Genomic DNA, 14474 nt, shown 5'->3' on the forward strand with positions numbered 1-14474 from the left:
GGACTTACCCAATCCATCCCATCACATATCCGACCTCCAGCCGTCCTGCTGTCTCTTCCTCCCCACTGACTAAGTCAGCCAGGGTGGCCTCCTTGATATTCCTCCAAGCTGCCCGGCATATTTCTGCCTTAGAGTTTTGGGACTGGTTATTCTTGCTCCCAGGGAGTGGTCTCCCCATCATACATTCTGACAACTCCCTCACTTCAAGTCTTTGCTCAAATGTCAACTTATAAAATCCACCCTGACTACCCTATTTAAAATCAGAACCTACCTGTACACTCCTCCAGCACTCCCAACCCAAGTCTCTTCAGTGAGCTTCACATCCTTTTCCTTATCCCGTAGCGCCCATCAACTTGTGACAAAGCACAGAATTTATTTATAACATCCGTTTCCACACGAGAGTGTAAGGAGGGAGAAAGCACACAAGAAGGAGCACGCAGGCAAAGGCTCTTGTCTAATTTATTCATTGATACGTCCAAGCATAGAGAACAGGAAGATCCTTGATAAATAGTCCTGAAAAAGATACAGATGAGGAAACTAGTAGTAAAGCTCAGAAAGTTTAAGTAACTTCCTCAAGGTTCTAGAGCTAGAAGAGGGTCACAGTAGAATTCACACTTGGGGATGTCTAACTTCAAATCTCTTAGCCTCTCTGCTATCGTTTTTTTCTTCTTTGCGGTACGCGGGCCTCTCACTGTTGCAGCCTCTCCCGTTGCGGCGCACAGGCTCCGGACGCACAGGCTCAGCAGCCATGGCTCACAGGCCCAGCCGCTCCGCAGCATGTGGGATCTTCCCGGATCGGGTCACGAACTCTCAACCACTGCGCCACCAGGGAAGCCCCTCTCTGCTATCTTAAGTCCATGCAATTCAGGATTTGTTTTAATCAGTGCCATGGAAATTCTCACTCCACTGAATAGGATCGCTGAAGTGTTCTCTGTCTAGATTTATATACATATTTTCCATTTAAACAAAGGAAACAGAAGAGGGGAATTCATCATGGGTTATTGCGGTAGTTTTACAGCAATTTAAGCAATAATGACATTTAAGTAACAGTGATATTTAATGATAGCATAATAATAATAAAATAATAGCTCTTAAATGTATTGAAGATGAATTGCATGCTGAACTCGGTGCTAAAATATTTCCATGTATATTTTGTGCAAAATCCTTATGAATATTCTATCAGATGAGCTTTATGTGTAACTCCACCAGGCATACTTCTCTTATTCCGCTTTCAAAGATAAGGAAATTGATGAGAAGTGTGGTAACCGTTTGATCAAGATGAGACTGGTAATAAGTTGTGAGTATGAATTTAAATTCAGGTCTAACTCCAGAATTTGATTCTCAATCCATACATGAAAATTCTGATAATTCCTTTGATAAGGGTATGGTCTATGTTCTCTCCTGGAAAACATCCCCCATTATGTCTGCCTGTGCTCATACCTTCAGAACACAGTCAAGTTTGAAACATGATAAAAATGTTTAAATAGTGTGCTTTAATAAATGGAAATATCTTCATCTAAACAATAACACAGAAAGGCAGGCTGAGCCCTTTGAAGTGGCTTCGTTGCTATCTTCCATCCAGAACAAGAGAAGGAATCAACAGCTGCAGAGTAAAGAAAGCATGAAACCCAGAGATGGAGGATTCTGTAAACGACCAATTACAAGACTATTCAGCCACACTTTCATAGCAAGAGGCAAAATATTCCATTAAACTGAAAATTCTTCTACCCCTCACTCCAAGGCCCACACAAACATTAATGTTGCATTTATTAGGATGTATTTCCTGTGCTCTATCAACTTGACTGTCAGCAACTGTATTAATACAGTCCTTTCGCTTTGCACATATATCTGAATGATGGATTCCATGACTGGAGTTTTGTAGAAAGAGTGGAGTGAATGAAGTAAAGTTTGGGACGAGCCATCATAATCCATAATGATGGGCACTGAATCAGGACAAGAAGAAACCTCTCTTCTCATTTATTTGAATGAAAATTCTACTATATGTTTATTGCCTCTGTACAGGGCCATCTGTTGAATAGTGGAAAACAAGCATCTTTCATTTGGAGGTAGGATTTGTGTGCTCAAGTTTCTATGGGCCTGCAGAATTAATCTTGTTTTAGAAATGAAATAAAATGTAATTTCTTACTGTAAGTAGATGTGGTTAAGCAACTGGCAACTTTGATGTCTTTAAATCACTGCAGTTTCGGGGTAGGCAAATCTATAATTATTTCAAGCACTTCTTTATTGGTGCAACAATTGAGCAGTGTACATAGTGGTCAACAACCTGGGCATTGTCAGACGACTCTAAGTTTGAATCTAGACTTTGCCACTCACCAGCTATGTGACTTTCAGCTATGAGAAGCACTTTCTTCAGCTTTACAGTGTGGATTATTACATGCCCTTTGCAGAACTACTGTAAGAACTAAATGTATATGGGCACAGTGGCTCATAGTAAGGGCTCAAATTAGTACTGTGGTCACTACTAGTAGTATTGAAAAGAAATTAGAACTTCTATTCTCATAAAGTGGGATATGTGTCCCTTTATCATTGTAATTTCATACCATTTTACTTTTGACCTTATAATTTAATAGCTTGATCCAAGAAACATTTAGCAGTAAATATAATTGAAAGAAGATTACCTGTCAAACATGCAATACTGTAGCATCAAGTGTGCTGGCACAATACTCTTCTCCGATAATCAACCTGTAAAAATATGTTATTGTCTTCTTTTTAATTAAGCACATTGAACATACATATTTACTGTGCCAATTGGCGAAAGGTCCATTAATTAATCAGTCTAACTAGATGTTGCATAAACGTCTTCTAAACATAATCGTATATGTATTTTATTTGTTGGGAAAATGTGTTTGAGATTGTTCTTTTCTGCCTATTTAAAGTAAAAGAGGGTGAGAAGTAGAGTTAGGCTTAATGTACTTTGTACTCCATTATGCCATGAAAATGCTTCTGTGCCCTGGAGACAACAACAAAAGATTTGCTTTAATAACAAGAATCAAGTATGTTCTAAAGCTTCCAGGTAGGAGGCGTATAGGTTGCAGTTTATATCAGAAGTCTTTGCTCTCTCTCTCAACTGCGTCTAGATGGGAAAGATGTGGTCACAAATGCTTCAACGTGATATAGTAAATGTTGGAAAAGAGGGGGGTAGGAGGCAGAGTTTTGAATATCTCAAACCTGAGCTAGAAGGATTTTATTTAAAGAAAATAGCGGATATTATTTTTCACTTAAGGAATGCCACTCAGCAAACCTGACATTAATGTAGGAAATTAGCTCTTTTAGCTATGATGCTTTCAAATGCACATGGCTGAAAACAAATTCAAAATAGTCAAAGGAAATTTAAAAACAAAAACCAAACAACAACAACCACCTCAACAAACAAGTACTAGAAATTCAGGGATGCAGCCATATTCAGATACAGTTGGATCTGGAAGTTCCAGAGTATCAGCAGGGTTCCAGCTCTCTCTCCATCGCTCAGCCCTGCTTACCTCTGCAAGACTTTATTTTACAGAAAGTCTCTTCTTGTGCTGGATGGTAACTGGGAGTCCCAGAGTCGTATCTCCCCAGCTTAGAAATTCCAGAGAGAAAAGACAATTCTTCCATTTTTCTCTGAGAGAAAAGTCCTGGGGAGGAATCTGATAGACTTAGCCGAGGTCAGATGCCTACCCATGAGCCAATCACCTGCTTTACTGGAGTTCAGTCCCTGGAGACTCATCCCGGGGGGGGGGGGGGGGGGGGGCGGGGGGCCGTGAGGAGGCAGGATGGCATTATCTGGCAGTTCTCCAAGAAAAGCCTGCTGTTTTTGTAAGATGAAAGGGGAGAGGACATGGATAATGAAACCTGTATCTGCTTCTGTAAAATCCACAGAATCTTACTCCCTGCCCTGTGTCGATGACCATGCAGTAAGCTGACCCAGGAGGTCATTTTTCCCACAACAGTCTTCATATATATGACTAAGGAACACACTGGTAAAAGAATATGGGAGAAAGTCTGAGTATGACAAGTCAGCTAGACTGATATTAACTAAAAAAGCTGTGTGAAAATATCCTTAAAAAGTTGCCCCCAACTCACTCAAAGTCCAAAGTTGGAGCTGGAAATACAATGTCATGGAGTTTGGATAAGAACAGGTTTTCTCCAAGCTGAACTATGACACAGAGATTAGAGACTTCTAGAAACTATACTTTTTCAAAGAAAAAACATCACATGAGAAAAATGAGGCCTAGAAAAATTAAACGACTTAAGGTAACATAGCTAATTAATGGCAGGACTGAGACTAGAATATACTTTGTGTAATTGGCTATGGTCTTTTTTGTTTGTTTTTGTTATCACTTCAAAACGAGACAAACTTAAAGAAAGGAAACACAACCAAGGCTCAGTGGTTGGAAAAGAGATGGATGTGAACGCCCACTTGTTTCTTACGTATAAAGTTACCCCTCGCAGTGTTTTGGAGGAGAAAACGCTGGCTCTTCCCAACGCTGGTTACATACACAAAGATTCCAAAGACAAGACAAGTGCTTTGCAAACAAAGTAACTAGAACCAGCTCAGGCTTCCCCGCGCCGGGTCCTACGTTCCACGGTCAGAACCACCAACTGTATCCCCCCGGGGAACAAAGTGATTCAGAAAAGCTAGCGTCTTCAGAGAAGGGAGAAAACTTAGCCGGGAAGAGAGTCAGGAGGAAACTTGCTCAGCTTCTTGCTGGGGTCTGAAACGATCCCAACAGAGTCCTTAAACCCCTCAGGTTTCCCCAATCAAGCACCCTCGCCTCCAACCTGGGCCACCCCAGATCTGACTATCAGAGGAAAGAAGTCTGCGGACGCACGGAGAGCTGACCACCCCACGAGAAGGACCTACGCGCGGCCGCGTCCACTCACCCGCCGCTCCCCGGGAGACTGGAGACCAGCCCGGGGTCCAAGTCCTGGGCGTGGCAGACTCGTCGCTCTCCGGGCCCAGCTCCAGCTCACCTCGGCGCGGCCCGCCTGGGCGCCGCCATCTTGACCAGAAAGGGGGCCTCGCGCCGGAGCCCCCTGAGCGGGCGCCCTGAGCGGAGCCGGAGCGCCGGGGAGCCCCAGGTCGGCGCCCTACGTCCGCCGCGCGCTCGCGCCCCGTCCACGAGCGACGAGAGTCCCGCACGCAGCGCCCTACCCAGGCTTCCGCGGAACCGACGCCCCGCGCAGCCCGCACCACGGCTCAGGCAGCGCCGAGGGCGGCCCGGGCGGAAGAGCGGGCGCGGGGCACGCGCTCGGTAACCTGGCAACGCGGAGCAACCCGGCGTCTCCGGCGAACCCCAGCCCTCCACCAGGAGGAAGCACGGACCCCCGCACCCGCCGCCCAGCCCGCGCCGCCCCTCGGTCGTTCCGCCCGCCGCTGCCCGCTGGCTATGGTCTTTTAAATCCATGATACAACGTCTATATGTAACAAATCTGTTAAACCCTAAATGTTTATGATATTCAAGTAATCCATTATCTGAATTATTCTTGAAGATAAAACATCCAAAGACTTCTTAATTGTATGGGTATACATACATAAAATACACGTGGAGGTAACTTCAAATATAGTATGTGCCTGTCTCTAATTCCTTCCCTCTCCGCTCTTTTAAAAAATGCCCCTTTAAAAATTGCCCACTCACCATCTGTTAGGTAAATTTGCTGAAACACAGTAAATGTGGAGACAGAAATTGTTATAGAGACTATTCCAAATGGCACCGACACCTGTATTTATGAAATTTTTAAAAGGGTAAGTTAGAGTTGATTTTTTTTTTAAATCCCACTATAGTAACACCACATCATCCTAGGTGCCCGGTTCTATCCAATTACATAAGATGGAGAAAGAGAGAGAGAGAAACAGAGAGAGAGAGGAGAAAGAGAAAGAAGAAAGGAAGAAAACCAAGTACTTATGTATAAAGTGTTGCTCCCAAAGTTTGAGATTATACTCAAGCATCAATGAACAGAAGGAAAACACTTACAAATTTACAAATGTATTTCATTTATGGTATGAGGGACACAGGTTGAGATTTGCAACACGCTCCCACAAGGGTCAAATTGACCACTTTTTTCTATCTAGTTGCTCTTGAGAGAACAAAACAATTGAAACAGATGCCATTCAATTCCAAGTCTATAGCTTAGACCATGTCGCTGCACATGAAATATTGTTCATTCAGAGTCAGCACATAGCAAGAGTAATTTATACTCTCAGAGTGTTTGCTCTCAAGCCAATAGCAGAGAAGCCTTGACTAAAAACGTTCCCATTAATTTCCATTGTAATATATCTTACTTATAGCCCATGAAACAGTGGTCAGGAGAGATTTATTCTTTGGACACCATATTATATAATCTCTCCACTTTAAGCCATCCCCCACTCGGCGATTATTTTTTAAATATGTTACTCGTAGTCAATATTAATTTACATTTAATCTTTCTTAGCATTAGGAGAGTATTATTTTGTACAGGCTCAGAAACAAATCTCCCGAAATTCCTCCCTGATGCTCCCTTCAGGCTGAAAATGCATTGCAGGGTGGCTGCAGTGACTTAATTCTAGTTGGCAGAGCCCTGGCCACACACTAATTTCATTAGCCTCAAACTCCTGGATTTGAAAGATCCACTGAATATGATTCCTGTCCTCTGACATGTCACTTACTAACCAATTCAGCGTGCATACAGAGGAGAGAAAGGACTCAGCTCTGGCCCACCGGCAGGCAGATGAGAATGCCCAGTCAGAGACACTGTTTACATCTGAGTGGTCATTCTTGCCCGGGTCCTCATTTTCAGGAAGGAAGTTCAATCCAGGCTTTGCTGGCAGCTGCAGCATTTGTTACATCCATTACTATCTCCTTGTTCCTTCTTGCCCCCCAGTGCTTAGCATCCCCCATTTCAGTCACTAAGTCTTCCTTCCCCCAGCCTAGAAGCTTACCTCACCATAAATTTTTATCTCAAATGATAGGTTTGGCACATTCCCCACAGCAACCCACAGGGACTGGGGAAAAGAAAATTCAGATCTCTGGAGAGCTAAGAATTCAACCATTTAGAGGAGTTTCTTTTATACAGGACAGTCTTCATTGAGCTGAACCCTGCAATCCCAGAGAAGATTCACCTACCCGTTCTTTTCTTCTTTCCCTAAAGTGACTGTGTCTTTGAACAATGGGTCTGTGTTCCCCTATTCTCTCTATTCATTTTGCAGGTTTACAGAGGCTGGGAAACTGGGGACTGGACTTACATGCCAGGAGCTTCTAAGATCACACGCAAAAATAAGGCTACGGGAAGAGATTGTTGGAATCTATCTCTGTATATTTGAACATGGGCAGTGGTTAACCAGGATGCTCACACCAAGCTTATATCCAGCTTGCAGCACAAGCTACAAGTTGGTGCATCCCTCCTACTACCAGCCTCTTCTCAATAAATGCAGGTGAAAACTGGGGGCTCTTTTCCCTCAGCTGTTCAATCCAACATGAATAGCTGCAATTTGCAAATTAGAGGAAAATGACAGTGTTTTCTCTGAATGGTTTTGGTCCCAACCCACACTGCTAATGTTGGCATTCAGTTCCTTTCCTTCCCAGTGCAGGGAACGGGGGAACTAAGCGTAAGGCAAGCGTTCTCTTTTCTTGCAAGTGCCTCAGATCCACACACCAGAGAAGGAATCAGCTCCCCCTGGAATCTTTTTCAGCAAACACATTCCTTCAGCCTAGTCGGCAAGCTCTCTCTTGACTAAGATTTCACTCTTTTTTCAACAGGCAGGCCCCTCTGCAGTACTGCCCAAGCTCCAAGTGAAGGCACCAAAATAATTTTAAAAATGTCAAACAGCAAATGTGTCTTCAACCCCCAGAGCTCCAGTAAAAATACTGTGAGTTGCCCCTGTGGTTCTCAGGCGACCTCTGGCCTCATCCTCCCTGCAGCGCTGCCTCCTCAGGTTCTCTAGTTTAAGCTCAGAGGTAAAGGAAGTGCTTCTGGGTTTTGCTTACAACAACCCAGGCTCTTCCTGAAAGCATTACCTCAAAGTGAAGGCTGCCCAGAAGCACTTTTGGCCTTGCAAACATCTAGAGATCTCCATGGTGGCATACTCAAGAGGTGCTAGAGATGCTCAGAGGCTCAGAGGGGCCATACCAGGCTGCAGCTTTAGACAGGCACCCCTCCTTCTGGCACAAACACAAACTTCATACTCCTGGGTGCTGATGTAGTGACAGCTTGAATCACAAGGAGTCCCCTCCAGAAACCCAACATGCTTCAGGAAAGGCACTTGAGAGGGAGCCAACTTTTTAGCTACGGGGAGCATAAGGGTCAGCCAGAACATCTGGAGAAGGGACTAACTGAGCTTGGGTCCTACCAGGCAGGGAGAGAGCTGTGCATTAGGAAAGGATCACTTCAAGACAGAGATGAACAAAAAACTTGGATACAGGGGTAGAGAAGGAAAAGAGAGGCAGAAATTGAAAAGGAGAACATAAAAACAGAGAGACAAAAAAAAAAAAAAAACAGCAGGGAGAAAGAGACACAAGGAGAGAGACACACAGGAAGAAAGACAGAGAAACAAGAGAACCCATAGTCACGCAGACCCTGAAACTCAATTTCTTCATCCAGAAGCCATCCATCTATACCCAGGGCGGCACAGGAGCTGTGGGGCCGAGGCTGCGGGAGCAGGCGGTGAGAGAGCACTGCAGCACCGCCCACGGCTCAGCTGGCCCGATCCGCCGTCCTCGCATCTTCCGCCGTTGCCCGCCTGCACCCGGAGCTAGAGGACCGCCCGGCCTTGCTCGGCGCACCCTACTGCCTCCCTCCAGGCGCCTTCTTGTCTGGCTCTGAGAATCGTCCTCAAAACCCAGGACTGGGGTTGGGGGCTGCGTTAGGGAGGTCGTGGGAAAGGATGGGCACAGGGTGGGTGCAGAGAAAGCGATTGTGTTTCGCAGTTAGCATGAGCTCACCTCCGGGCTCTGAGCTGGCAGGAGTAGAAAGCTGATCGCCCGGCTCCTGCCAGTGGCCGGATCGCAAAGGCAGTTTAGACGGTGCAAACAACTGCCCAGAGCAAATCACCTGGGGGCACGTCTGCCGGTGGCTTCTCCCCGCTTGAGGACAGTCCCCACGCCTTCCGCCCCATGCCCTCGCAGAGACAGGTTACAGGTCGGGAAATCCAACCCGAGCGAAATGGGCAATTCACGTCCAAATGTAGGTGAAGACCTAGCCTTCGGTTTAAGAAGTGCCTCCCTAAGCGCTTCTCGAAATTTTCCAAGGCAGCTGCAGCTTGTCGGGCGGCTTGGGGCAGGGTAGCTGGGGGGTTGAGAAATGCCTAGTTTCTAGGCGTCTTCTCATCTTTCATATTCCTTGCGCCTAGGTGGCTCTCACAGGAGCCCGCCCGGCACTTTTACAAGCCTGTTTTGGAACCATATTTCACTCGAATGCAAACCCATTTAAATCATCGCCTTGTTTTTCGGAGACTGTTTCTTGTCAATGGGGCCATAAATCCAGAATGTCAAGCCGGATGGAGCGGAGCGCGGACAGGGGAGAGATGGAAGGGAAATGAATCAAGCAGGGAAAGTACCTCCTCGGGTGAGGTGGGAGGGATTCGGCAGGATCTCCAGGGTGGAAATGAGCGAAGGCTGACCAGACCCCGCACCCCTGGAGTCCAAGCCAGCCTTCAGGATAAAGAGCGCAGGGAGCTACGGCGCGCTCTGCCCCGGAGGGAGCGCCCCCCTACCTGGAAAAGCCTCAGGATGTTGGCTACCACGGTGGAGACCAAACTCCCCGAAGCCCCAATCACTCCAACTACTTTCTCGGGCTTGACGAAAACCGGAGGCTCGCCGTTGGTGCAGCGCACTGCGGAGGTGTCCTTCTGGATGAGCGCCTGGACGAAAGTGAGCGACTGTTCGAGCGCATAAGTGTCCCTGGAACAAGTGTCCAGGATCCGCGCTCCCAGCGTCACGTTGGGCAGCAGGTTGGGATCGCTGTTGATCTGGTCCAGGGCGTAGAGCATCGCTTCCAGCCTGTGGATCCCGTTCTCCCTCTTGATGTCGCCGCAGGGCACTCCGCTGGGACCCTTCGCGTGCACCGGGAACAGCCCCCCGAGGGTGACGTCCCCCTCGATCCGAATGGAGTGCGAGGCGTACATCTCCTGGCCGCGCGCCGCCGCCGCCAGCGCGCACAGAAGCACCTCCAGCACGCAGCAGGGAAACTTCATCAAAGTCAGGGCGCGGAGCAGCTTCCCCAGCTGGACCATGCTGCTCCCGCGGCTGCGGCGGCGGCGGCGGCACTGGAGGGGACGGTGGCGGGCCCGCCGGAGTCCTGGCCCCTTGGGGTGAGCTCCTCCGGTGAAGCCCAGGGTCTCCTGCGGGCGAGGGGGGTAGGGGCGCCCGGGGAAGGGCAGCCGGCGAGGATGGGGGGTCCCGCGGCGCCTGCCAGCTTGGGGCGCCGTGCGCTCTCGGGTTCCCTGGCCAGCGCGCCGCGCTCGAGCTCGCGCTCGGTGGCTTGCAGCTCGAGCTCTCCAACAGCCCAGCACTGGGGAGAGAGCGAGGATGGCTATCGCTTTAAATGCGCGTTCGGCTCCCTCTCCTCCTCCGCCCACTCCCTCCCACCCTCGCTCGCTCTCAGGCTCTCCCCACCCTTCCCAGCGCCCACCCTCCCCACGGTTTTGCAACATCACGCAGGGAGGGGCTGCGTGCTGAGGTAAGGGGGGAGGGAATGGGTGGGCGGCTGTGGGGCGGGGGGAGTACCTCCGATTGGGAGTTTCGAGATCCCCAGGGAATCTGGGGATTGCAGGTCGCAGGCGAAGGCTGAGCTCCTGCTTCGGTCTCACTGTAGAAGCCGCTCGCTCGCCCGCCTGCACCCACACGCACATTCTAGGCACAGGGTGGCATCAGCCCCGGACAGGGCGGTTCTAGCTGGGGCTGACTGCTTCCAACCCTGAGGTCCGGAGCCGGGGCTGTCAGCGCCGGGAGAATGCGAGGTAGTCGAAAGTGATGCCGCCAAGCATGCAGGGTAGTAGGGAGAGCCCAGTCTCTACTGCTAATTCGTCTGTGCCAGTTTTACCTAAGAAAAACACACAGGAGCCTGATTTATGATCTAAAGAACCTTTACGCAGAGACTTCTCCGGGGCCAGGCACTGGGCTAGCCTGTAGGGAAAGACGCCAACAAGAAATGCTGGGAATGGAAATGCATCTTTGGTCTTCAGGGGTTACTGTGGCCGGAGCCGGATGAAGTAACCCTGGTCTCCAGTAAATCTGTGGCGGATTCGCTCCTTTTCTTCCTTTCATCGCAAGAGATGGAACAACTGAGAACTCTGCAGAGCGCACTTTCTTCTCTGGCGCTGACAGGTGTAAGGCTCCCTCCTACCCATTTCCAGAGTTGCTTTTGGGCTGATGTCAGGTTTCCTCGGGCAGGAAATAGCAAGAAAGAGGTGACAGTAGGAGGAGCAGACAGAAATCTCCCTATTGATCCAGTGATCCAGTGATCCATTCTTTTTTTTTTTTCTGGCTGAAAATTTGGGGGGTTTGGGGAATGGAATCAGGATGCCAGAGCAGGTTGTAGTGCAGTTAGGAAGCTGTTTTTCAAAGGTGTCCCATCCTGCAGGTCCAGCCCAAACTTGGCCCAGTAAAGCAACAAGTGGCCCTAGTTCCTACACAAGGAAGGGCAATGTATCTGCCCTTGGTGCCCACGTGTACTGCTTATGGTGGTCTCTACTCTTGCTGAGCCTTTCTGTTGGAGTGCAGCGAAACTGTCTTATACAGAATTGAGGGCGCAGAGAAAACCAAAACAAGACTATACTTTCTGTTGTAATGTTAGTGTACTAAAGAAAAATGTCCTTGCACATAAATAAAACAACACACACACACACACACCTAAAAAGTCAGAAGTTGGGAAGTTGGTTGTGTCTTCCACCAACCACCTGTATGACCTTGGCACTTCTGTTCCTGTGCCTGAGTTTTACTTTGCCCATCTGTAAAATGATGAAATTGAATTGAATGTTTTACAGGTTAACTTTTAACTTTCAAATCCTCTGTTGAAATAGGCCATGCACCTTTGGCCATGGTGTTCTTTTTAGACCAATATCCTTTGTTGCTTTATGTGTAGGGCACCCATTTTTTGATACCCAAACAACACTTCAAACATTTCCTGGTACAGAGGATATTTTTTTTCTTGTTGACCACCCATTTACCGTCCTTCTAGGGAGAGTCCAGTCCATCATTTTCTTTTCAGACATGCCCCTCCTCCAGGTTTCAATACTTAAGGTTTGAGGAGGAAAAAAACCTTCTGGCTACAGTGTTCAAGGAAGGGAATAGAGGCTAACAAGAGTTATGCAGGGCTAATCCCTGGACTTCTGCTGGAGTAACGAGGGTGATGACATAGGGTTACCACTGTCCAATAGACAATCCGTGCCGGAGTTAAAAGAAAAAGGAGCCTCCTTCCTCTAAATGCTTTATGTATATCTTTTGGACAATGTTACACTATTTGATTTTGTAAAAACATACCATTTTACTGCCATCTTCAAGAAAAGTGATGTAAAAACTATGCGAAGGGCTTCCCTGGTGGTGCAGTGGTTGGGAGTCTGCCTGCTGATGCAGGGGACGCGGGTTCGTGCCCCGGTCTGGGAGGATCCCACGTGCCGCGGAGCGGCTGGCCCCGTGGGCCATGGCCGCTGGGCCTGCGCGTCCGGAGCCTGTGCTCCGCAGCGGGGGAGGCCGCAGCGGTGAGAGGCACGGGTACCGCAAAAAAACAAACAAACAAACAAACAAACAAACAAACAAAACACTATGCGAAGCTACCCCTGCATACAATGTGATCATCCATCACTCATAGATGTGATGCCCTGCTATATAAGTGCACACCTTGTGCAACCTTATGCTGTGATGCGCCCGCCCCTTCCAGGCAGCCCTGGAGCTGCGAGAGTATAAGCCTGCAGCTGTGCCAGAAGCTCCCACATAAACAGGGAAATATTTGAATCCCATAATGAGAGATACCAGAGAGGAGAAAAGGCAGAGAGAAGAAGGGGTGGGGAAGAGAGAAAGGGACCTGGTTAAAACATGTGAACTCCTGGATCCACATGTGCCTGAAAGATTGCCTCTGTTTTTTTTTTTTTTCAATTATATAGTATTTTATTTCTGTTGTTTGAAGTCAGAATATCCTCTTGTAACTCACCTATTCTGCTATTCAATACATTGGATCAAAAAGGCTGGAACAAGTGCAATAGATATCCTGTTAAGGCAGCATTAGCTAATTTGTGTTCCCAAGGATGCCTTTCTATTGCTTTGCTTTTTTGGAAAGGGGAAAAAAGCAATTTGGAAAGGGGAAAAAAGCAAAGCAATAGAAAGGCATCCTTGGGGACACAAATACTGTGATCCTAGTATTTAGGCATCAGTACCTCAGGCTATATTTGATAGAGACTGTATCCTTATTTAGTTTTTAATTTAAGGCTATTTAGTAGGCACTTGGTGCCAAAAAATATATTTGAAGAGCTGTGTTACAAGTAATAACACTTGATTTTTCACCTGCCCATGTGAAGATTTATGCTCTCCTCTTCCATTTCCAGGTCACAGCTTGCAACTGCTCAACAAATAGTTCTTGGCTGACTGTTGAATGTTGCCTTATTCTGTGTTCTCTCTTTGCTCTACTCATTCTCCCCAAACATCTGGCAGCAATCATTATCTTCTTTTTGTTGCAGTCATCTGTGTGCATGTTTTATTTCCCTTGCTAAGCTGGAAGATCCTTGAGGGTAAGGGGCTAGGTATTATAAGGGGCTAGGTATTATTTATCTTTTTACCTCGGACAATGTTCAGAATGGTGTTTTGTACCTAAGAAGCACTCATGTGTTGAATGAATCAGAATTGGTTTGCCATTCCCCACTGCCTTTATCTCACAATACCAGAAACATAAAGTGGGCAGAGCAGAAACGACGGCAAATAAATTGTCCTCTTAGTCACAGAATGCAGTTTCTAGAACTTAAAGAATAATTAGTAGATTTTGAAATAATTTTGTTTTACAAAAATTTCATAAGATTGAAATACTCTAACCTTAAAGCTCTCGATCAACTCTAAAGGAGGGCTTTAATTGGCTCTTCCTGAGTCAAGTGTTTATTCCTGGGCCGATAACTGGAATAGGATCTGGAACTTAATTGGTGACGCAGTATTTGTTTGAGATTATATGAATGAAAAATCTTTGTGTAAGAGTGATTAATCTAAAACTTGGCCAGTCATTGTCCTAGTGTCATATTAAATTGCAGGAGAATCTAGTTTTAGGCACAAAGATCATAAATATAAAATGTGTTCCCAGGCTTGGTTCTGTGTAGTCAGTAATCTATACTCACCCAGTCATTAATAAAAATGAAAGTTAAGGACTCAGTCCTAACTTATATGCTTAGCATTGCATTTTGTTAACAATCTCAGTTTTATTTTCTTTGCTCTCCCCTGTCCATCATCTTCTGCAGAAAATAATGTCTCCACTTTCAATTCCCTGTCTATTTAAATCCAATTTGTAATTTATAAAGTTGTCCT

General features: G+C 46.9%; 2 protein-coding genes across 11 annotated transcripts in view; both read right to left on the reverse strand.

Annotated features, from left to right (window-relative positions):
• The window catches only part of LOC137206080 (AT-rich interactive domain-containing protein 1A-like), a 152474-nt gene that overhangs the window by 89986 nt on the left and 48014 nt on the right, over positions 1-14474 (reverse strand). The gene's annotated exons all lie outside the window — the stretch shown is intronic.
• LOC137205802 (uncharacterized) lies at positions 6023-10825 on the reverse strand. Its single transcript, XM_067703960.1, has one exon. It carries the CDS (start codon positions 10823-10825, stop codon positions 9629-9631), a length of 1197 nt encoding a protein of 398 aa, XP_067560061.1. The 3' UTR covers positions 6023-9628.

Source organism: Pseudorca crassidens, chromosome 14, assembly GCF_039906515.1.
Source record: "Pseudorca crassidens isolate mPseCra1 chromosome 14, mPseCra1.hap1, whole genome shotgun sequence".
NCBI classification, from domain to species: Eukaryota; Metazoa; Chordata; class Mammalia; order Artiodactyla; family Delphinidae; genus Pseudorca; species Pseudorca crassidens.